The 24,726-nt window shown below is 41.8% G+C and overlaps 1 protein-coding gene across 2 annotated transcripts; it reads right to left on the bottom strand.

Moving 5' to 3' along the window:
• Window positions 1-5,311: 5,311 nt before the first annotated feature.
• On the bottom strand, window positions 5,312-21,543 carry Ald1 (fructose-bisphosphate aldolase). 2 transcript variants are annotated; one of them, XM_080270489.1, is made up of 7 exons: window positions 21,481-21,543; window positions 16,575-16,785; window positions 13,094-13,213; window positions 11,989-12,234; window positions 10,577-10,759; window positions 7,139-7,387; window positions 5,312-6,495 (listed from the first exon to the last, which is right to left on the bottom strand). In XM_080270489.1, exons 2-7 carry the CDS (start codon window positions 16,776-16,778, stop codon window positions 6,400-6,402), a joined length of 1,098 nt encoding a protein of 365 aa, XP_080126615.1. In that variant the 5' UTR covers window positions 16,779-16,785; window positions 21,481-21,543; the 3' UTR covers window positions 5,312-6,399. The 2 variants fall into 2 exon arrangements, with proteins under 2 accessions (XP_080126615.1, XP_080126616.1); XM_080270490.1 differs by lacking the exon at window positions 21,481-21,543 and adding an exon at window positions 20,990-21,125.
• Window positions 21,544-24,726: the final 3,183 nt, after the last annotated feature.

The raw sequence follows: 24,726 nt of genomic DNA, 5'->3' as shown, positions 1-24,726 counted from the left end.
CAGTATGACAGGCGTGAGTATTAACTCCTGCAATGCAGGGCTGAACTTCACATTCAGCAGAACTTGGCAGGCCTCTTTCGAGGCTACCGACTGGCCTCATCTCATTCCTCGGTATAATAACAACACGGGAACACGGAAACTTGTACGTAGGCAATGAAAATTACAATGTTACACTGCCAGTCTGGTTAGCCATTGCAGCCTTACTGAATAATGCTCACTGTTTCATGACCATAATAATTGCAAATAATATAAGACCTATTACTGGGTAAAAATTCGGCCACCATATCCACAGCATATACCAAATAAAAATGTGGTTGCCTAACATATGTTCATTTGCTTTAGGGAAGGGGAGGGGGGTAACTTGGCACGCTGTACGGTAACTTTCAAAAACCGTACAAAGATGGAGCAGTATTTCAGAGCAATTAATTACCCGTAACTGAAGCTAACATTATCTCAAATGGTCAAAACACCTAACCCTGTACAAGTTTTAAATACAGTAGGTTTCTCAGTTCATTTCACTTGCTAGTTTGTCAGGAGACAGCATGGACGCTCTCACAATGGCGACTACTTAGTAACTCTAAGTTTTCATGATTAATGTTATAACCCCATGCTCATTGCGACACACACCCAATGGAATGCTTTCTCTCTCTGTTTTCATGACGATTTGTGGTTACAATTGGACATAAACCCAGTGCAATGCAGGAAACTCAGACACATACCAATCGCAACTTGACATCTTTTGCTGAAGGACTGTCTGTGCTGGGATACTGTGGTGCATGGTGTGTTGCGATAGTGTGGTGCATGGTGAGTTGTGATAGTGTGGTGCATGGTGAGTTGTGAGTGTGGTGCATGGTGAGTTGTGATAGTGTGGTGCATGGTGAGTTGTGATAGTGTGGTGCATGGTGAGTTGTGATAGTGTGGTGCATGGTGAGTTGTGATAGTGTGGTGCATGGTGAGTTGTGATAGTGTGGTGCATGGTGAGTTGTGATAGTGTGGTGCATGGTGAGTTGTGATAGTGTGGTGCATGGTGAGTTGTGATAGTGTGGTGCATGGTGAGTTGTGATAGTGTTGTGCATGGTGAGTTGTGATAGTGTTGTGCATGGTGAGTTGTGATAGTGTTGTGCATGGTGAGTTGTGATAGTGTTGTGCATGGTGTTGTGATAGTGTTGTGCATGGTGTTGTAATAATATGGTGCATGGTGTATTGTGATAGTGTGGCGGATGGTGTGTTGTGATAGTGTGGTGCATGATGTGCTGTGATAGTGTGGTGGATGGTGTGCTGTGATAGTGTGGCGGATGGTGTGCTGTGATAGTGTGGTGGATGGTTTGTTGTGATAGTGTGGTGAATGGTGTGTTGTGATAGTGTGGTGCATGGTTTGTTGTGTTAGTGTGGTGGATGGTGTGTTGTGATAGTGTGGATGGTGTGTTGTGATAATGTGGTGCAGGTGTGTTGTGATATGTGGTGGATGGTTTGTTGTGATAGTGTGGTGGATGATGTGTTGTGATGGTGTGGTGGATGATGTGTTGTGATAATGTGGTGCATGGTGTTGTGATAGTGTTGTGCATGGTGTGTTGTGAGTGTGGTGCATGGTAAGTTGTGATAGCGTGGTGCATGGTATGTTGACAGTGTGGCGCATGATGTCCTGTGACTGTGGTGAATGGTGTGCTGTAACAAGGTGGTGAATGGTGTGTTGGGATAACGTGGTACATGGTGTAGTGAAAGTGTGATGCATGGTAATGTTGTAAGTGTGGGGCACGGTGCGTTGTAACAGTGTGGTGCATGAAGTGTGTTGTGAAAGTGTGGTGCACTGGGTGTTTCGCGATATGTACTGTATAATTATGTGCGTTACAGTGTGGGCTTCTGTGGATTATGTCATTTGTGTTGGAAGCCTAATACATCCGAGAAGAATGGCTATATTTTTATCAACCATGTGAGGTGTGGTGTTGTGCGGTTAATCGTGTGCGTGTGTGTGTGTAGAGGGGGATGCAATATTAAGCTACACCGGTAAGGCGATACTGTAGCGATGTTTCAAATTGAAGAACCCATCCATCCACCCATCATCCAATCCCACGTTTCTCCATGAGCAACGTGGGAGCCCGGGGCTTGGCAAGTTGGTCCTGACATTTAAGATGAGTGACCAGCGTCACTCATCTCTGAGTGAGCAATAATCCCCAACCACCCCTTTGATATAAACCTTCACCGGCTTAATCCGATTAGAGCGCCGTAATTACCCACTAAACCACCATGCGCCAAAATTTGGTTATATGGTTACCACCCAGCACAGTAAATGGTTTCCTGGTGTACTGGAAACCATTTGGGTTGTCACTCAGTGTAGAGTCACCCACAGGCTGAACGAAGAGGAAAGAATGAAGGAAAGAAAGGGGAGTGTAAAGTCACCCGTAGGCAGAAGGACGAGGAAAGAACGAAGGACAGACAAAAGACGATGGAAAAAGAATGGAGGAGAGGAAAGGGCAGATACCTGAGAGCAGCACTGCATCAAGTGAGTGGATGGTGAGCGCCCTCACCTACCACAAGCACCTACATAAAAAAAATAAAATAAAAAAAATAAAAAAATAAATCGAGGCGAAGGTGCACTTGACAGATTGGTGATGATTGGCTGAATGCAACATTACTTCATAATCTCTTTATTATTAATTGACAACATATATCTGATGGGGAAATTTGGATTAGTAAATGTTATTCGGACATGTTGCATTCAGCCAATCGTCACCAACCTATCAAGTGCATCTTCGCCTCAATAAAAAAAAAAAAAAAAAAAAACTGAGTATAGGCTGACGCAAGTGCTTCAGCTCGACTTGGGTCCTCTTCACACCTAAGAACGTCAAAGTACGGGAAAAAAAAAAAAAAAAAAAGTTATATCTTCAAAATAATTACAATATGAAAGCTTGGTATAATTCTTCTTAATGAACAATAATTCACAGCACTAAAATTATGACACGAATATTAATTGGTGGGGAGGTTACACCAGTAACAGGCCCGTGGCCGGGGGGTGGGTGGGGGCGAGAGGGATGGACTTTGGGATGGACCCCCCCACCTACCTAAAGGTTCATTTTCTCACGGTCTATTTTTAATACCAGTGCAGTCACTCTCCGTTGTTCAGAAGGTTTGTGCTGCTTCTTTCACTTATGTATACACCCAGACCCCCATAGCAAGCACGCAGCAGACCTTTGACCAGCCGGCGCGCAGCAGAAAAGACACCCCCTCCCCCCCGGCTTTCGAAAAGTCTGGCTACAGGCCTGCAGTAAATAGTTAATGATCTAAAACATGCGCTATGGAATAATTAACGAGAAAGACTGCAACTAGTTACGTTAGATCTAGGGCCAACCATATAATCTTGCCAGCAATCTTCTGCACTTAATCGGCTGTGTCATGGGAGCTTTGGTTTTAGTTAATCTTGCTACCGTCACACTTAACCAGTTTTGGAAATGCCAACCCAACCTCCCCCCCATCAGTGAAGGGGATTAACAATTAAAATTTAATTGCAAATTCCTCCAACCTGTAAATGGCCAAGGTTCCAAGGATAAAAATTTCTGAGCACTGTGCATTCAACTTTGTAACGAGGATGAACGCTCCTACATGACAATCATTGGTACAGAGAAAAAATCGAGTCGATCGTTGCGTTTTTGAATTTCAAAATGTCAGCCGTCACAACTTTACCAATCACTCGCTTGGCAACATACGGTACTCTTTCCGTAACTACCCAAATAAATCAGCACATATCATCTTAAAGAGAACAAACTGCTACCACTTCGTGAAAAAGGTCGGGAAGGAATGTCCTACTTTGGCATGCTTTCTTGAAAATTACCACTGGGCATACCATGAAACTAGTAACATCTACACGACATAATAAAACTGGAAATAAAACTTACAACAAAGTTAACTGGACGAATACCCGAACTCAGTGCACGTGGTGGACTTCAAGCAGACCACATCCACTACCAACAAAACCCTCCGCGATTCTGACGGATCTGGCCGCTCTGGCGATGAACTTGTCGAATAATGTCGATCTCCAGCTGTTCCTTCCGCTCCGCGAATTAGTGCCCATTGAAAAGACTCAAATTTCTTCCATTATGCCCTATCATTATTCTCAGCATTATCATTCCTTGATGTATTTATACTCTTAGTATTTCATTTATTGCTTAGGTAGTTTTATAGGCGCTTCTACCAGCTTGTTTTATTCAGAGGCAAATCATCCCCAATCCTCCGGCCCCCTTTGCCCAAAGAAAAGTCTCAATACACTGTACAACTTGAATATTCAGACATGATGACAGTGATTCAGGAAAACCATTTAGTTTATTGGATTTTGATATGCATTCAATGCTACAAGTCCGACTGTGGTGAAAATGTAAATACCTACAGGTACAGTACTTTCTTGTACTGTCTTAACATATCCACCTACTTGCCTTGTAATGTAAGCCAGAATATGTTGCCTCCCAGAAGAATGAAATGTAGCAGAAAATTAAGTGGAAGAGAAATGGAACAATTTGATGAGCAGGATACAAAAAAATGGTTTCGAATGAATAAAAGGAATAACAATGTTGGGTGCAAGCATGGTAAAATAACTCTTAATTTTTTTAGTTACCCTACCATTGGTGCATGAGTATCTTCAGTCATTAGCAAAAAGAATTATGAAAGCAGATTCCAAGGTGCACGGCAAATTCCATTCAAATAAGTTTTGGGAAAAGGTGCGCAAGTTTAGGAATGTAACTAGGAGTTTAGCCCAATGATAATTGATCAATGTTACGGTACCTTATGAAGCTGAAACGAAAACAAAAATAATAATATGAATACTAAGATCATAGTAGTAGCAAACTCCACAAGGTTATGTGGTGCCTCACTCAATAATGTGTTCAGAGCAGCTATTTTGGGAAATATGGCAAAGTCTGGATGAAAGGAATTGTACTGGTAGTGTTGAAGGGTTTGACTGGGCCCTTTTATAACAATAAAGATGTCATGAGTGACTGCAAAAATTCCTGCAAAGTCTAAGTGCAGTAGGTAGTTATATGGACAAATAATGAAGGAAAAGCTTAGACAGGCATTAAAATATTTAGTGATAAATGAGGTGATGCGAGATGTGTGGATCAGATACACAATATTACATTATGGCACATGCTGGAAATCTTAATTGTTTATAGGCCCACTGCAGGATGACCTCCTCAGAAGGAATGATAGCCAAAGTTAATCCTTCCCCGACCTGGTGAACCATGAATGGGATGGGGTGTCGGTTGGAGGAAGTGTGATGCATGTGACAGTGGAGGCAATATCTGATAAAAGTAACTGACAGACAATGAAACATAAATCATTTATTACTTTATATCATCCCATACATTCCCAACTCCCATCTTAAATAACATCCTGTCATCAACAAAGACAATGAATTCACACACCACACACAAAGAAGTTTTCAGTATTTATTGATAAAGTATGCTGTTTCAAGGATCACATTATGCAACATGCTATTGGCCTGCAATTTAGAACATATGTGCATCATCACTGGTTTAAAAGTGCAATATTATTTTGATTAGCTAAATACACTGTATAGCAGAAATATTTGGTAACTTGGATGTATGAACACTTTAAGGTGCTGTCAATATATTATATTGCCCCAGACTGCGATAAATACTAAAAAGTTCCTGGTGAATGATAGGCTAACTGAAACATAACATGAAGATCAACAATATAACTTACACGCTCCAGACCAATGTACAAATATACACAAATCTCATCTCCCGCACAGACACTGCTTCAACAACAGCCAGAAGCGGCTGGTTGAGTCTGTCTTTTGCCTGCCTCTGTTATCTGCCCTCAGCAAACACCACACACACAATCTTTTATTACACTGGACATAAAATACAGGTCAATTATGAACTCTATGGTGTTATATTTTTTTCCATACCTGTGTAACTATGTGTAAAAGACTCGGAGACCATATAGATGATAGCCTTATCCTCCACAGGTTGATTGTATGGTCATTTATCAAGTCACAGCACATTTGTTGTGATCTCCGAGCCTTTTATCTGCTGGAAAAGGAGAAGCTATAGCACACGTGACAACTGACGCTGGATGCATCTAAATTATGAGATACTATGGAATGGAGAAAACTAGCTAGTATATGGTTTCCTCCGTGCTGGTTTCACCTGCTCCCATTCATTAATACCCCAGTTGAATACCAGTCTTCATTACCATTTACCTGTTTTTCTAGACTGTAATAACTTCCATAAACTAGAAATAAGTCCAAGGATATGGTAAGGCTAATGTTAACTTAGATGACATTGTTAATTTAGATGAAGTGGCACAGTAATCAATACCCCGCCGTGAAAAACTGTTCTGATGTGATACAGGAGTGAACCATCTCAGGTCATGAGTGTGATCTGGTGTCTAGTAGGCATGGTCCTTGATGAAGAGACCAGTGTCACCAGCAAAGCCCTTGCAGGAGCCCCATTGATACTTGCCAAGGGCAGCTTCACTGTTGGCCTGAAAAGCAAGATCCACAAAACTCAGGCTACAGTGCCTATGCCAAATAATTTTCTAATATTTTTCAATTATCTGCAAGCTGAAATCACTGAGTTTATGAATGCTTAAAAAAATAAATAAAATAAAAAATAAAATGAAATTTACCAAATTATAGTGTATTATAGTACAATACAGTTCTGCAATTCATTTCTTAACCTAAATAGCTAGTTCTTGTAAAGCATAGAAAATAGCTTATTACAAAACATTTGCAAAACCTGAATTCATTTCATTCATTCATTGCCAGACGCCATGTATCCCAAACGGGGTGGTCAAGGGCTTAGAGTTAATTGTTTTACAGGGAGGGGCACTAATCCTCCACCAACCACACTTAACACGTGGTTTACCTTCATAAATATACAGTATAGTCATCCACTCTTGAACTAACACTACCGGACTGTCAGTCACATAACTTCATGTACTGTACTTCTATGCATTCTGAAATACACTCACAAAATCTATGCAATGGAAATAAACTTGTGTTTAATGACTGCATGCTGTTTCACAATGATACAATACTTGTAAATTAGCAGCTGCCTAACATAACACCGGTAAACTACCCCAATACATACTGTGCTACCAAACTAAAAGTCAAACCCAGACCTACCTTGGCCCTCTTCATGAGCTCGTCCTGACCACCCTTGACATTCTCATCCTTACCGCCCCACGCCCTGAGCACGGAGGCCTGGAGAGCTCGGCCATAGCTGAAGGTGAGGGCCCAGGGCTTCTTGGCCACTGTGCACTTGTTAATGGCATCCAGATGAACAGATGCTTCCTCCTCAGACTGGCCACCAGAGAGGAAGGTGACACCTGGGACAGCAGCTGGCATGGTGCGGGACAAAGCCACCACAGTTGCCTGCAAAATGGGAAAGATTATGGTTTTGTTAGGGTACATACAAAGTTCTATGGTTGATTTCTCTATACAGTAGAAACTTGACAACTTGGCATCCAATACACTGAAATTCTGCCTACTTCTGCTATTTATGATTTTTTAGAATTTAAACACTAGATTCAATTTGGTCAGACAGCAAAACTGGCAGAGCCAAAAATTATTAAGTTGCTAGAAAATTTAAATTCAGCACTACCAAAAGTGCTGTACCAAAGCCAAAAATGCAGCATTGTAGGCTACACTAAAGTACCTGTATACACTTATCTGTCATTTAAGCACCACATTCTGGTGTAAAATAACACTGGAACTGCACACAATAATACACAAAATAAAGTGTGTGTATGTTGGCATATCCTGAACAATGAATAATACAAACTTACAAGTGGAGTTTTTTGCATTTTTTTGTTTTTGTTTTAAATTCAGGAAACCTGTTATTTTGTCAAAGCTACAGTGCCAATCATGTTGAATTAATGAGGTTCTACTGCATATTATAGGAAAAATTGGGCTTTTAGGAAAAATCACTTGGCACATCAGAGAAGAAATATCTCTGCATCATCATCATCCTTCAGCAGGGAAAATTATGAGGGCCTACAAATGGTATTCATCAACATCATCTAAGCCCTGAGTTAGGCAAATCGGTCCTGACATTTAAGATGAAAGTGATCAGCCTTACTCATCCTTGAGTGGCATTAGGTGAGCAATAAACCCCAACCATCCCTTGGATATACGGTAAACGTGCACCGGCTCAATCCGATTGGAGTGCATTAATTATCCCCTAAACCAAAAGGCACCATAATTTGATTACAGAATATAAGGTTACCACCCAGTGTAGTAAATGGTCTCCTGGTGTACAGGAAACCATCTGGCTAGTCACTCATTGTAGTCACCTGCAGACAAAAGGAAGAGGAAAGAAAGACAGAAGAGGAAGGATGGAGAGAAGGAAGGAATAGAGGAATGGGCAGTCACCAAAGAGCAGTACTACATCGAGTGAGTGGGTAGTGAGCACCCCCACCTATCACCAGTAATAGTATTCTTTTGCACAATTCTGATATAAACTACAAGGGAGTAATGCAGTAATATTTTAACATATTGCATATTACACAGTTTGGTAGTGGCATCACCTAATACAATACTGGTGTGAAATGGTTTAGCAGTAGTATTTCTTTGTATAATACTGCGGATGAGATAAAGGTGTGAAGAGGTTATTATTTGCATTACAGGAGAGTTTAATGATGGCATCTCCTAGTGGGATGGGTTAGAGAAAGCATCTCCAGTGGGAGGTACTGTTATGAAAACAGCATGTGTGGCAAACAAAGGAAATATTTGCACTACTGGCAGACTGGAATAAACATAAGGCAAGATGAAAGAGAAGAAAATGGATAATGCATGTGCTTTCTCTGCTTGTTTTCTGGACTCTACCTCAGTCCATCTTTGATGGGGAAAATATGAAGATGATGATGAGGAGGAGGATGTGTAACGTGGATGGAGGGTTGGGGCTGCTTATCAATGTAAAGACTGATTGTGTTGGAACTTGGTAGTGGGGCAATTGCGGGGCTGGAGTGGTGTTTGACCAAGTGGTTAAAGACATGCATCTGAGTGACAGACAGGTACTGGTGTGTGGTGTTCTTATGGTTGATAAATATACAGTACATGAGGATGAAGTTCCTGGGTAGATGAGATCAGGGTGGGAACTAGGTGAGAGTGGGGTTAATGGAGTGTGGTATGGGGCAGAATGTCTCTTCTCTGATACCCTGCGGAAAACTGTTCCTAGCACGTTGAATGTCTACTGGAAATTCTGACAGTGTGGATGGGACCAAGTAATTTCATGTGATATGTTTGTAACTGCAGAGACTCTGATGTGGAAGTCAAGAATGCTTAAGATGTTATGAAATGCAAAACCACAGAATCATAAGGTGATGAGCCCTTTCTATTATTAGGCTGCTGACACAAGCGCCTCCATCCTTCTGATATTATGAAACACATACTTTTGTTTGGAGGGTTTGTTGGCAAGGTGGAGCTGAGCATTCTGAGGGGTTGTGTAATGGGTGAATTAGTGCACTGTTCATTTTGCAGTGAACTGTTGACAGTCCTATTTTCAGGTTTTCAGATTCCTATTTTTGGATCCTATGACAGAGATGAAGAAATTTTACCAGTACAGTAAAACCTCACTGTAACAGACTGATTGGGGCCCAGGCCATTCCGAAAAAAGCAGAATTCCAATAAAAGTGACATCCAGACTTCCCCTTGCTAACCCGGACTTTTTCCGATATATCAGATATTACTGTAGTTCGGATCACACCAACAGTTTTTAAACTGCTTTCACTACCAGGCAGTACTGTACTGTATTATACAACCACTACAATAATCAAATCGTATAATATATATAATAATGCTGTACCATACATTGATAAACATGTCTTTTATTTACCTTACTGTAGTGAATATAGCTGAAGTGGTCAGGCAGGTCAGATTGTTTGTGGCTTTATCGGACTTTTTCCAACATATAAGAATTCAGTCCGGAAGCTCCTTAATTCTGATAAAAGCAAATTCCAGTCTAATGAAGTCCGTTATATCGAGGTTTTACTGTAGTTTCTGTCAGCAGTAGCTATTATATATATATATATATATATATATATATATATATATATATATACCATACCATAATAACTTCCAGGCTGGTTTATTAGTAATTTAGCTGTTTTGCTGATAATTGGAGTCTGAGAATGTGCAAAAGATATTATTCACAACTTTTTTTTTTTTTCTTTTTTATAGGTATGGTATACTTTACATCAACATTGGGATGAAAATGGTAAGGAAAGACTGTTGCTATGGTTTCAGAATAATTTGAATATAAACCTACTACAGCAGACTGTGGAAAATTGGCTACTTCAGCTGAATGAACTGAAAACTCTTTTGCTGTGGTTATGTTAACAGAATGAGCTGTGAAAATGAGGTACAGGAGGTGAATATGTTGTGACGGGAGTGGTTGCTTTATGGTGAAGGCATAGGTCTAGTGGACTGTTTGTGAACTGTATTTTGTATTGGTACTGAAGGATGGAAGGGTCATGGCAACATTGCAGTCTAGCTAGGTCTACTCATGTCTCTCTGGGAAGGGCCTTTTCAAGGAAGAGATACAGTTACAGCATCAAAACTCACCTTTGCAACTTCCTCAGGGGTGTACTTCTTGGGGCAAGACTGTCCAGCAGTGACCATGTTGGGCTTGAGCAGTGTGCCCTCCAGGAAGACGTGGTGATCGTTAAGTGCCTTGTAAACGAAAGCCAGCACAGTCTCAGTCACCTTCTGGGCACGGTCAAGGTCATGTTCACCATCGGGAAGCACCTGGGAACCACAAGCACCATTACCACAGCAGCTCTCCATCAAGGTCTTACATAAATGGCAAGGATATCCATTCATTTTCAGCTCAGTGTCTGTTTTTCACGAAGCATGGGTCAGATAGGCCTCTGAGCTGCAATGAACTGACAGGATGATTACAATGATTACAGGAAGTTCTCATAATAACTTTTGAAATATATTCCACAATACCACAGCACTTTCCAAACAACTAACAGAGTAAACTGGTGGGAACTAGTTTATTAGCTCTATAAGTAGCACTGGAACTTGAAGTAAATAATTTCGTAATTGACTGTGGGCTTTAGAGGCAGGGGAGGGGGGATAATAATAATAATAATAATAATAATAATAATAATAATAATAATAATAATACCGTAACTTTATGGTGAAGCATGTGTTTCGTTATTGTGCCGTAAGCATTATCCAGATGATTCACGAGCATGATATACTCTGATATCATTTGGATACTACTGTATTGATAGTGTAACAATACCAGAGGTCTTAACCCCTCAGCAGCGGCTCACGTAATATCGTAAGTGTTTAAGGCAGTGAGGCTCATGTAATACTGTATTACATTTTTGTTTCCCACTTTGTTTTGTATAATGGCGTGGAAACTACAGGCTGTATGGCAACACTGGGATGTTCCCAGCCACGCTCCTGCCCACTGTGACTGACCAGCCCGCCTTGAGGGGCCTCAGTCATCGTCATGCTGTTGTTAAGGACGGTCCACAACCTTCAAACTCTCATGCCTGCTCCCCTCCACCACCCACTGTGACTGGTAGATGCTCTGACCATGCCATGCATCCCAGGCTGCCCAGTGCCTATAGTCTCAGCTATAAAAAAAACAAAAAAAAAAAAAAAAAAAAAAAAAACAAGGATATTGGATACATTAACTGAAATAAATCAGAAGTTAGCAAATTTGATTAACGCTGACTTTGAATACTCAGAGGACGAACATACTGATCGTAGTGAATGTGTGCCAAGTGATGCTGATGACGCTATTCATTCCTTTCCTTTTTAGAACATACCCTAATATATTTATAACATTAAAATGATTTTCAAGACACTTTATTTTCCTCAAAATATGCCGGCCTGTGAGTTACACTTCGTAATTTTTTTTTTTGCCTGCGTGGAGGAGTTAAAGACAGTACAATACTGTATAATCTGTGATTTATGGGATTAATAAATGTTGATATAAGATTGGTGCATCCCCTCACCTCAGGCTCAACAATGGGGACAAGACCGTTCATTTGGCAGATGGAGGCATAGCGAGCCAAGACATTAGCGTTCTCAAGCATGCCCTGGTAGCTGGGGGTGTTCTTGCCAATCTTGAGGACACAGCGCCACTTGGCAAAGTCACAGCCGTCCTTCTTATACTGAGCACAGCGCTGTGACAGGTCGTCCAAGCCTTGGGTGGTGCTCTCGCCCTCAGACCCCATCAGTGGCACCACACCCTTGTCAACCTGCACAACACAACTATGGTTACAATACAGCCTGTATTGTCATCAAATGAGGAGGCTCCCTTACACCCCACCCTTACCTGTTTACTTCTTTATCTGGTGAGTCAATACATTTCTTTATTTCAGCAATCTATGGCAATATAAAAAGATGTAAACTGCAACAGAAATATTGTACTATAGTGTATTATGCATAATAAATTGTTATGTAATAGGTTCTACTGTAGAAGGTCTTCTAAGTGCATGAGAATAAATGCTTAACTTCTCATCTTGTACATTATAGGACAAACTTTCAAACATACTGTGTGCCTATGGGTGACAACCTCCACATCACATTTGATACAGTTTTATATTACTGTTTATGCTATCCTGTACATTATTCACATTAATCCCTTCAATGTGGTTATGTTCAGTACTGTATATTTTACTTTATCCTGGCAAAATTATGCAATATCCAGCACTGAAATCGGATGTAAATGGTGGTTCTATGCAGTATCCAGCGTTGAGCCGTATCAACTGGCTCGTAAATGGTAGCCAAATAGAGCTGTTTACTTTATTGTATTTTATGCTTAATTTTCATCTTTTACTCAAGGGAAAGTTTTAAGGATAAAGGTCTGAGACAGATAGTACTGTAATGCAATCCGTCTCGATGTCAAATATTGAGCTAATGGGGGGTACTATGCAATATCTGGCTTTTTGCTTTACCTGGCATAGGGCTTGGAAGAATTATGCTGGATAACTGAGTTTCCTGTACAGTACATTACATCATCGGATCAGAGGGATTAAAATACAAACTCCTCATAAACTTATTCTTAAGATGACAATGACTGAGATGAGTGTTTACAAGGACTGAGATGTAACTAACCTTGATTCCTGGAATGATTCCCTTCTCCTTGATGAGCTGGATGAAGGAAGTACCGTCATCGGACTTCTGGTACACAGTCTCGTGGAACAGGATCACACCGGAGATGTACTCAGACACAGACTAGGACATGAAGAAACACGTTAGATGAATCATTATCATCACCATAGCAGCCTTCATAACAACACCTTCATTGTTATACGGTACCTGTGCTCGCTTAGCTGCCATCATCATCAACTGCAGTCTTAAGATACCTCTTCTGTTTTACTAGTCATTATCATCATTAGTGCTGCCTTCATAATAACACCTGTGATTTATTAGCTTACTTATTTATCATCACTTCCACAGCATTCACAATAACACCTCTGTATTAGCTTAGTCATTACATCAATATTGCAGGCTTCACTATAATACCTTTATTATTTACCTGCTTCATCATCTTTACTGCAGGTTTCATAACACTTTGTTTTATTGGTTTAATCATCATCATCATCACTACTGCATCCTTGACAATATTATCTTCATTGTTTTACTAACATCTGGGCACCTGCTACGGCTTGAATCAACAAATCTTAAGCTGAGGGAGCTATAGAAATTCACTTAATACATTTTTCACTATATGCTGTTATGGTAATCAGCCCAGGAACACATTTCACTTAACAAGCTATCATTCACTGTCAAGCAGTCATGATGTGTTGTGAATGGTTAAGAACGATAACTCACATAGCAAAAATGACAGTGTACAGTATCATTATCATTCAGTACCCTTAACTTGCTTATGGACTTAAACATATAGTATATACTGATGCATCCAGTTACAACATAAAATCCATTTTGGTACTTATTTGCAGCCTTGAATGTGCTTATTTATTTTTTTAATGAAAGTATATATCTTGCTGGAACACAATCCTCACTAAACATGGTAGTTTTGTGGAACATCCCTAGTGTCAAGTGTTGAATTACTAAACTATACCATTTTTACTCTAACCTGCCTTATATTGTCATCTTTGTCTTGAATACCGAGTTGTTCCGTACACTAGAATATGGTGCCTGTCACACAGACGTGCAATGGAATGGACATAGAACTGTAGTAATGTCTCATTAAGCCACTGAGGTATGTGAAATAAGCCAAGTTAGTGACTGAACTATAGTTTGTGAGCAGTAGCATTGACAGGCTTTCACAAATGGGAAAGGGAAGGCAAGTGGGAGTCAAGCTAAGCCCTAGTGTGTGTGTGTGGGGGGTCAATATGCTTTGCTTCACAGTGTCCTAAGGGTCTGATGGGGCGGGGGGTGCCTTGGTTTCCCTTATAACGATGCCACTGAGTAGATAGGAAGAAATCAGTGAGACAGAAGTTGTGGAAGCAATGAAGAAAGTCAAATTGGGGAAAGCCCCAGGAATTGATGGAGTGTGTGGTGAAATGCTGATGCATGGGGGAGAGATAGTAGTAGAATGGATGTGGAAGATGTGCAAATTGGCCTGGGAGGAAGGTAGAGTCCCGGAGGATTGGAAGTCAGGTATAATTATTCCCTTGTACAAAGGAAAAGGGAAAAAAGAAGTGTGTGGTAATTATAGAGGCATTTGTCTTCTTAGTGTAGGAGGAAAAGTGTATGGTAGGATACTTATTGACAGCGTTAGGGAAATAACAGAGGAATTAGTTGGAGAAGAACAGGGAGGCTTTAGGATGAGAAGAGGTTGTATAGATCAGATATTCATTCTTAGATCTTTAGTGGAAAAGCTTCTAAAGAAGGGAAAGAAATTGTATGCGGCCTTCATGGATTTGGAGAAAGCATAAGACAGGGTGGACAGACAAGGATTGTGGAAAGTATTAAGAATATATGGAGTAGATGGGAAGTTGCTGAATGCTGTGAAGAGTATGTATGATGGTACTAAGGCTGCAGTGCGTGTGGAAGGTGAATTGAGTGAATTTTTCTCTTTGAAGGTTGGGTTGAAACAGGGATGTGTCATGTCTCCATGGTTGTTCAGTCTGTACATGGATGGGGTAATAAAAGAGATACAAGGTAGGGCAGTGGATGTTGGAGTGGCCCTAGTGAGAGAGGGTAGTGTTTGGAAACACCCTGTACTGTTGTTTGCAGATGATACTGCATTGTTAAGTGAAGACAAACAGGAGCTGCAAGGCTTGGTGGATGAGTTTGGGAGAGTGTGTAAGAAACGGAATCTAAAGGTGAATGTAGGGAAGAATAAAGTGATGGTCTTTGAGATAGGTAAAGGCAGTGAATGTACAGTGAGGTTGGATGGTGAGGGAATGGAAAATGTGAGTACGTTTAGGTACTTGGGGAGTGTGATGAGTAAGGATGGAAGTTTGGAAGGTGAAGTGCTTGAAAGGGTACAACAAGGAAGAAAGGTTGCTGGTTCCTTGAAAGCAGTGATAAGAAATAGAGAAGTGAGCATGGAAGTGAAAAAGGTACTACATGCCAGTATTGTGATACCAACTCTAACGTATGGAAGTGAAGCTTGGGCGTTGTTGAAAGGACACAAGTCAAGAATGAGAGCAGTGGAAATGAGCTATTTAAGAGGAGCTTGTGGAGTCCCATGGAGAGACAGGCTAACAAATGAGGATATAAAGAAGCATTGTGGTGTGGATGTGGATGTGATAGGAAGTGTTAGGAGGAACACACTGAGGTGGTTTGGCCATGTGGAGAGGATTGAGGGTGAGAGACTGATGAGGAGAGTGTGAGTGAGGTGGAGGGGGGCAGAGGGAAGGGGAGGTCGAGGATGAGATGGAGGGATGGAGTGGAGAGGTATATGAGGGAGGGGGGTGTGAGTTGGGAGCAGGGCAGTGAAATGGAGGGGGACACGGTGACGTGGAGGCGATTTGTTTGTGGCCACCCTGTACGGGATTGAGGCATCTGGCAATAGATAGGTAGATAGACAGATAGATAGACAGGACAAAAATCTGGGCCAGGATAAGATAAGGACTACAGCTCCCATGAACTAAATGCATTCTATATAAAGAATTCATGTTGTGGTCTCTCATGAACAGTGGCGTCGTTATAAGGGAAACCCAGGCACCCCCCGCCCCATCAGACCCTTGGGACACTGTGAAGCAAAGCATATTGACCCTCCCCCCACAGAATAGGGCTTAGCCTGACCCCCACTTGCCTTCCCTTTCCCATTTGTGAAAGCCTGTCTATGCTACTGCTCACAAACTACAGTTCAATCACTAACTTGGCCCACATTTCCATGCTCTAGGGGTTTATTTCATGCAGCTCAGTGGCACAAAAAGACAAACTGTACTGTGGCTCTACATACTTTCTGTAGTACTTCATGATTTGCATCACATTCTAGTGTTAATACAGTCATAACTCGGCAGTCAAGATGGGGGGGCAACTATTTAGATCAATGTAAGGAACAGAGTATATATGGCATTTCAGGCTAAACTTCTGAGAGAGAGAGAGAGAGAGAGAGAGAGATAATATCACACATTTGACAACAGATCTTGACATGTGAAGTTAAATACTGTACCTTGTCAGCCGTGAAGAGCAGCTGGCGGTACTTGCGTCGGTTCTCGTCAGTATTCTCTACACCGATGTCGGCCAGACGCTTGCCCATGGTAGACACGGACTCGTCAGCGGCCAGGATGCCTTTGCCTGGGGCAGTGATGGCATTGGCAATCCTGCGGAGCTCCTTCTGCAGGGCCTCATCGGGGTAGCTGAAGTAGGTGGTCATGATGGATCTGCCATGGACAAAACAAGAGGCATAAAGAAAAGGCTCCCTACTCCATTGTGTTCTCGAATGTGTTCCACTTTAACCTTGAGTTTGAGCGCCACTTTTCCCACCCACAATTTCAAGACAGGAACATACTACTGAATACAAAAGGTCACATATATGGCAATTTAACTGTCAAGGTTAAAGTGAATCATCATCATCATCATCCAGACCTCCTTTCCCACCCTTGGGCAGGGTGAAGAGTAGCAACGTCCAGACAATACAATATCTATGAACAAAGTGTTTTAACTCCTTCAAGCCAATGACATGTTACTCATTATGATATTCAAGCCATCATATGACAATTTTGCTCAACTATGGAGATTTTTTAAACTGCAGAAGTCAAATACTGTACATCCTTCAGTAACACATTCACTTCTATAAGTCTGTTCAAAACTTAAAATAATCTGGAAATAGCAAGAATAAAACAGAAAATACTTGACTGAATTAATTGGTTGACATTTTCTCTCCTGTATTTTCCTGGTACAATATTTTAAATAATGGTTCTACCAGTCTATAAATGATCTGAAAACACTAAAATTACAGATTATTTAATGGAACTAACTTTATACCTCCCGTACCCAAATGAGGGCCAAAAACGTTATACGTCTTTGAAACTGAATCGAGATTAAGAAGTGTTAAATCTAGGCTATGTTCTGTTCTACAGGTAAATCACAAACTCGTGTTCACTTTGATCACATGCGCCAAATATTAAAGTTCGAAACAAATGTAGGATAGGGTTTGGGCAGATTCAAGTAAATTAACACAAATCTATGACGACATGCAAATATTAATTAATACATTTCAGTTTCTGGATTGGTCTGATTTATCAACATTCAAAGCTAAACACAAGGACAAAATAATTATGACACTGCAAATAAGCATGTCCGCAATGCACGAGGCCTAATCTCGAGGTGACACACGAATCCAGTTTACAAAGCAAATCTATATAACCAACAGACATCTACATCTTGTAATGTTTCACTGACATCTCATTCTCAGCTGAGTTCACCCTGAAAATGAACACTAGCAAACGCTTGAATGAAGAAATGGCGTTCCCTCGAGCTAGACCCTGTATTGGATCATATAGCCCCGCTAGGTTACAGGAGCGCGGTACCACTCCCGGCACGGCAGCCCCGGGCGAGGTTCGAACTCGCGATCCACCGATTACGGGCTTGATGCTCTACCACTGAGCCACCGTGCCCCCAGCAAACGCTTGAGCGAACAAGGCGGATGTTTACAACACTTCCGAGTCAGATGAAGCACAGATCCTATGGTTCAAATATGTATAAAATTCCATTACTTACCGTACACTACTGTCAATATCCCGTCCACTATTTCTGGTATATTACACGAAAAAACTACATTCACAGTATATAACATGCACCAGCAAAACTCATCTGTATTTCACACCACCAACACGTAAGGAAAGACAAGCCAGGCTCTCTGCAGATCTCCATTGCACTTCACCTTACGTAACATAAATTGCGGGAATTAACTTCCATCTCTAAAGTACAACCAGCGATACCGGACGTGATATTTCACTGCAATACAGTGACGGCCCCCAAGACCAGTATTCTCATCAACTTGCACCTTATCCTTACCAGTTTATTTCTGTACCGGTACGCTAATATGCAGTGTTCTTGTACGCAATATTGCAGTGTCAATATCAATAACGAAAACAGGGATTAATTCACAAAATCGCTAAACAGTGATAGAAAATATGAACTGATGAGAATGCAGCCCCTAGACACACTCCTCTGTAACTTCCCGCCGCCTTACCTCCCAAACCCGTAGCTAGACGACCCTTACGACCTCTGCTAGTCTGGGATCACCTTGAGTGTCCTTGACCGCTGCCATTGTAGCTGCCACCATACCACGCCCGGGGGGACAAAATTATACCACTCTGCTCCCCTCATTCCCTACCCTCTTCACCCCGAAGACTTCTTGATTGGGCTAATTCATGCCATCCCCTGACAATATCAATTATTTTAAAAGAGGCTTGTAGTAATAGTTAAGGGGCTGCTTAGTCTCCAACATCTTGCAATTACGGAGTTAATGAAGGTTACATCTAACTTCTCAGTTTAACAAGTCTCCTGATCTGAATCCATCGTTTGGAAATATAACTTCACCAGAACACTACGCTGAAGAGCCTGCTGTTCTATTTTGAGCACCCACTGACGAGTTTTAAATACAGGACATGCATTGGAAGAGTTCAACGATAGTATGCATTCGCAACAGCAACACATTACCTATCTGATTCACTGGGTACGATAACTTCCTCAAGATTAACACAATTTCCCATTGCACGTCTACACACTAGGTATAGCAGGGGCAAAGGAATGTGTCTGCCCAAGTGAACATTTGTGCGCATGTACTGTACAATATACATTCCATTATCAAATCGACCACATAGCAACACCCCACTTCGGCTAGGTTGGCGACAGAGATGAAATTATTTAAGGCTGGATTTTTCAGAGTATTTTTGCTCCTGTAAATTTGGTTTCGATGAAGCCTTCCGAACTGGGTGAGGGGAGGGGGTAATAACGGTAGTCTTAATCCCTTTACTGCATGAAGGCTCTCCTACTCTGAATAAAACGGTGTGGTGTTCATAGGGTACATAAAACCGCCATGCTTTAGCTATGTTGGGACTAAAACCAGACGGATTTTTTTTTTTTTTTTTAACGAGGGAAAAAATCCATACATCAGACTGCTGGTGTCCTCCATTCAAAAAAAAAAAAAAAAAAAAAATTATATATATATATATATATACAGCCACACCGGTATTCAGTTTAGGGATGACGTCTGATAGTGAAGGGGTTAATGAAGGCTATAATAAAACCCTCGAGTTCAACATTCTCTCATAAGTTGAAGAAACGCCTCTTAAAGTGGCTACATTAAGAAAAAAAAAATTGAAGTGGCTAACAGCATCACAATGTTTTCCAGGTACCACCCTACCGGTGGCAAAAATAAAATGGATAATCGGCTTTGCATTACGAAACATAGTTTGCCTTCTGCCATTGCTACTTAGTGTTCAAATTAAACAGAAGTTACATGCTCCGTTCATAATTTTATTTCAGCTTTGGGGAATATTAAGGCAAGCTTGGTGATATATACTTGGAAAATTACCCATTTCCGGGGATTTTACACCTTATCTCTGATTAGATAAGAGGTTTCCCACTGACATCGCGCAGTTGGGAGACGGAGCCACAGAATTAATGACAGGAGGCTTCGTAGCACCGCATCAGTTGCGATTTATTCTGCTTATTATTACACTACAATTTTCTTGTACGCTATTTATATCTTTCTAATCTAGACAGTTTGCATCATGACCATACATGAAGAAAATGAAGTTTGATGTGCATAATAATCGCTACGCAAGAGGTATTACGACCGACATGTAAAGCAGTGTGTCATCTCACGAGTCACCCAACCGAGAGGTAGGTCGCAAGTTGCCTTGTCTCACCATGTTAGAAATATGGATCAACAGAATTTCTGTAATAACTGACCTTGTTATTCATGGTAGAATACTTAAAGAGTAAAACATGCCAGCTGCTATCATTCCCGGACTAAACCGTTATCAGTACCGGATTGCAGGACCATATTATGATGCGGAAAAACAGAAGAATCAAGAATAATGACAAAAACAAAAACCAGGAACTCCGCAGTTGCCATAACGTCTGGCATGAATGACGCAACCCTACTGCACGCAACCCCAAAAAACTGATGTGCATCACTGCCCCTAATTCATCTGTGACAATGTTTCAACATTTAAATTCAGTTGTAATAATCATGTTAAACTGCCAACTTGAATGCTCTGGATAATTTTTACAGCACAAGACAGAGTTCACCTTCAGGCTGCCTCACCTTGAGCGATCAATACAAGCAACTGCGTCCCCCAGGCCACCTTTAGACAGACAAGTACTACAACAGAGCATTATCAAGTCTCCTGCTGTTTAAAATGAAGCCAGTCGCCCTGCCTCACCGTTCTACATCGGATGTCAAATTACCGTCCATAACAAATCTTCCTAATGTTGCTACAGTCTTTCAGTGTCACAACTTTCCCAACATTCATTGTTCATGACGCACAGCGGTTATGGGTGGAAGTTACATTGAGTAATCCCCGTATCAGATAATGGAAATCAAGTGCACAGTATAGCACCTGCAGTTACCTGGATCTGAGGGGTGTTGTAGGCAGATAACGGGTGAGGTAAGAGTGATGAAACAGGCCGGGTGGGATGGACTGGAGGGCTAGAGGAAGGGGCGGGGATATGGGATGGGGGGGTTGGCATGCGCACGCACAATCCGTAAATAACCGCACGACCTTCACGGGGTCATTGTATGATAAAACAATCTTGATTTGCAGATTTTTATAAAACCGTACAATAAAAACACAAACTGGCAGTGTTAGGAGCAGAGGCACGGTATAAAATGAATATCGGCTTCACGTCCTGCCTCTGCAACTGATCCACCCACCAACTGCCTGGCACTGAATTTTACCTGCATTAATTTCACTTTTAAAAACAGATCTTAATTTTTAAAGTTCCAACACCCGAACGTATTACACCTGGCTGCCACACGGTGGGAAGCAAGAAAGGGTTGGGTGAAAGGTAGGACAAAGCAGGGCTGGGCGGGGCTGGTGTGAAGCGGAGGGAAGCAGTACCTGATGCGACGGGTCTGAGGGCTGACGACGCTGTGTGCCGGCACTGGCTGGCGCGGCTCTATATCGCCCCCACTCTCCTTCAAACGCCCTTCCTCCCCTCGTCCCTTCCCACCGCGCAAGCCCACCCAGCCCCGCGAATTTTAAACCAGTGCCCTACCTATGCCATGACAGATGACTCTAGCGTGACAATGGCGTTATCCTTGTGGGAAATACGCTAGAGGAGAGTTCAAGGAAGGGGTAGATGTCATTTGGGAGCGAAAATGTAGATGTGTTATGGTCACTCTCCCTCCCTTGTCCTTCACGACGACCCGTCCGTATTGATTGCTCCCTCCTTCCCTCCGCTCCTCCCTCCGTCGGCCTCCTACGTATAGTAACCTCTCTTTCTTAGCCCGACCCATCCCATCCTATCCTAGTGACCTATTTTCCCGTCTACCCTCCCCCACCCTATCCTAGCCCTCTCTGACCCTAGGGAACTACAAAAAAGGTTGCATAATACCCTTTTCTCCCGGTAACCTATGTACAATGACACCTCTCTTAACCCAACCTCTTCTTTCCTATCTAGTGACCTCTTTCCCCTTTTACCCTATCTTAACCCTCTGACCCACGCGTCCTAATAAAACAGGTTACGAAACACCTATCCTCCCTCTGTCCTCTCCCACGTACGGTCATTCCGTCCCTCCCAAACTTGATTTTAAAGAGGACTGTTTAACCAGAGCAGAATAAATAGGAATAAATAGCTTAGAATGTGTGTTATCGTGTTCAATTAGTTAATGAACGTTCACAATCCCCCCTCAGTACCATATATTTCTCATCTTATTATATTAACCCTTTCTCTACGACTGTCTTTTTTGTAATTAATTCCCGCTGCAACCACACTATTTTGTTTAGCTATCAGACCACTTTATTCAGCTGAAGAACACGCCCTGGTAATGAAGGGGTGAATGAAGGCTGTTTCATTCTTCCATCTCGAAATCTCTCCTGACCTGAAGTAAATCGTCTGGGAATGGAAAGAATAAAAAATACGTAATCGGAATGAAGAGGATAAAATCGTCATCGTACTGAAAGGATTCACATGGAGACTGCCTTTCTTACCCATGCACCACGGGAGGTATGCCCTACCCTGAAAAAAAATAAAAAACTCTTATTCTTATTATTACTATTAGTAGTAGTAGCAACAGCAGTAATAGTAGTAGTAGTAGTAGTAGTAGTGGTGGTAGTAGTAGTAGTAGTAGTAATAATAATATCTAGGGGCAGCCAAGAGTCAAAAGCGCAAGGTTGTACTAAAGGGGATATATGAAGCGTGTTTAACTGTTTATCGTGATTCTTTATCCAAGGTAAAATTTCAGTTACTTATACTATCTGTGTGTGTGTGTGTGTGTGTGTGTGTGTGTGTGTGTGTGTGTGTGTGTGTGTGTTTCTAAGTTAAATTTTCAGTTACAATATCCGTGTGTGTGTGTGTGTGTGTGTGTGTGTGTGTGTGTGTGTGTGTGTGTGTGTGTGTGTGTGTGTGTCTCCATTAATACATTATAACGCTGGCTTATTTTCACAGCAAACACACACACACACACACACACACACATACACAATCCCTTTCCTTTCTCCTCAGTTCTGGAACATTTCACATTCAGCTCACCTTCATTTGACCTGCCTCATTCACTCACCTACAATCACATTCATTCATTTTCATTCGCCTGGCTTCACCATCATTGACTCACCTTCATCTTCATTCACACACCCATCACCTTCATTCACACCCTCACCTTCATTCACCCACCCTCCCCTCACCTTCCTTCACACATCCTCACCTTCATTCACCCACCCTCACCTTTATTCAAACCCTCACCTTCATTCACCCACCCTCACCTTCCTTCACACATCCTCACCTTCATTCATACACCCTCACCTTCATTCACACACTCTCACCTTCACTGACACCCTCACCTTCATTCACACACCTTCACCTTCATTCACCCCCTCATCTTCATTCACACACACTCACCGTCATTCACACCTTCGCCTTCATTCACACACCTTCACCTTCATTCACCCACCCTCACCTTCAATTACACACCCTCACCTTCAATTACACACCCTTACCTTCATTCACCTTCAGTTACCTAGACAACTAATTCTACTCTGAACCTCCTCCTTGAGAGAGAGAGAGAGAGAGAGAGAGAGAGAGAGAGAGAGAGAGAGAGAGAGAGAGAGAGAGAGAGAGAGAATTTTCCCTCAACAAGCAATTACAGCACAGTCAAGGATAAACTTTCTAATATTTCGCCCCTTCTGCCTCTAACTGGTCTTTACTAGCTAAGTTTCCCAAGCTAAGAGACTGTCTATCTATCTATCTATTGTCTGACGCCTTAATCCTTTATACGGGGTGGCCACAAACAAATTGCCTCCGTCAACCTGTTCCCCGCCATTTCACTGCCCTGCTCCCGATTCACACCCCCTTCTCTCATATACCTCTCCACTTCATCCCTCCGTCTCATCCTTGGCCTTCCCTTCCCTCTCTCCCCCTCCACCTCACTCACATACACTCTCCTCGTCAGTCTCTCACCCTCCATCCACATGGCCAAACTACCTCAGTGTATTTCTCCTAACGCTTCCTATCACATCCACATCATTTGTATATTTCTCTCGCCAATAAACTGTAATATTCTCACTAACATGATGCGTCAGGGTGGAAAGTTACGGACACGCCCTGAACGTGAAATAAATGAAGTGGAATTTAACTTTTGTCCCCTGTGTATGTGTGTGTGTGTGTGTGTGTGTGCGCAGTTAGTCTGGCAGTTCAGTGACCTACAATATAAAAACCTTTCCCTTTATGAACACTGGCATTCCGTTCAAGCATTTTAGTAAGGTAAAAGACATCATAGCCTTACTCATAAACCCATTTCCTGGTCTGAACACACTTATACTCTTTTTACTCTACATTGGCCTAAAATTGCCGTCTCTCCATCATGAATGCTGAATTGAACAACAGATTAACTCTACAAATAAGGACATACGGTGCTATACATTGTTTGCCTTGGTCTATAATTGTCGCCTTCCCATCTAGAATGCTGAGTTTAACAAGAGATTAACACTAGAATATGGTGCTAGTCACAAAGAAGTGTCATGGAATTAGAGTTGCTGTCTTTATCTACCACTGAGCTACGTGAAATAAGCTGCAAAAAGGACGAAAATCTGGGCCAAGTTAGGGTGAAAGATCTATAGATTATATTTATGCTGGCACCAGAGGATTTT

This window comes from Coenobita brevimanus, chromosome 5 (genome assembly GCF_032717465.1).
Source record: "Coenobita brevimanus isolate Jiangsu-jjx chromosome 5, ASM3271746v2, whole genome shotgun sequence".
In the NCBI taxonomy this organism is placed as follows: Eukaryota; Metazoa; Arthropoda; class Malacostraca; order Decapoda; family Coenobitidae; genus Coenobita; species Coenobita brevimanus.
The sequence above is the reverse complement of the archived record's forward strand: the minus strand, read 5'-3'. Positions and strand labels throughout refer to the sequence as shown.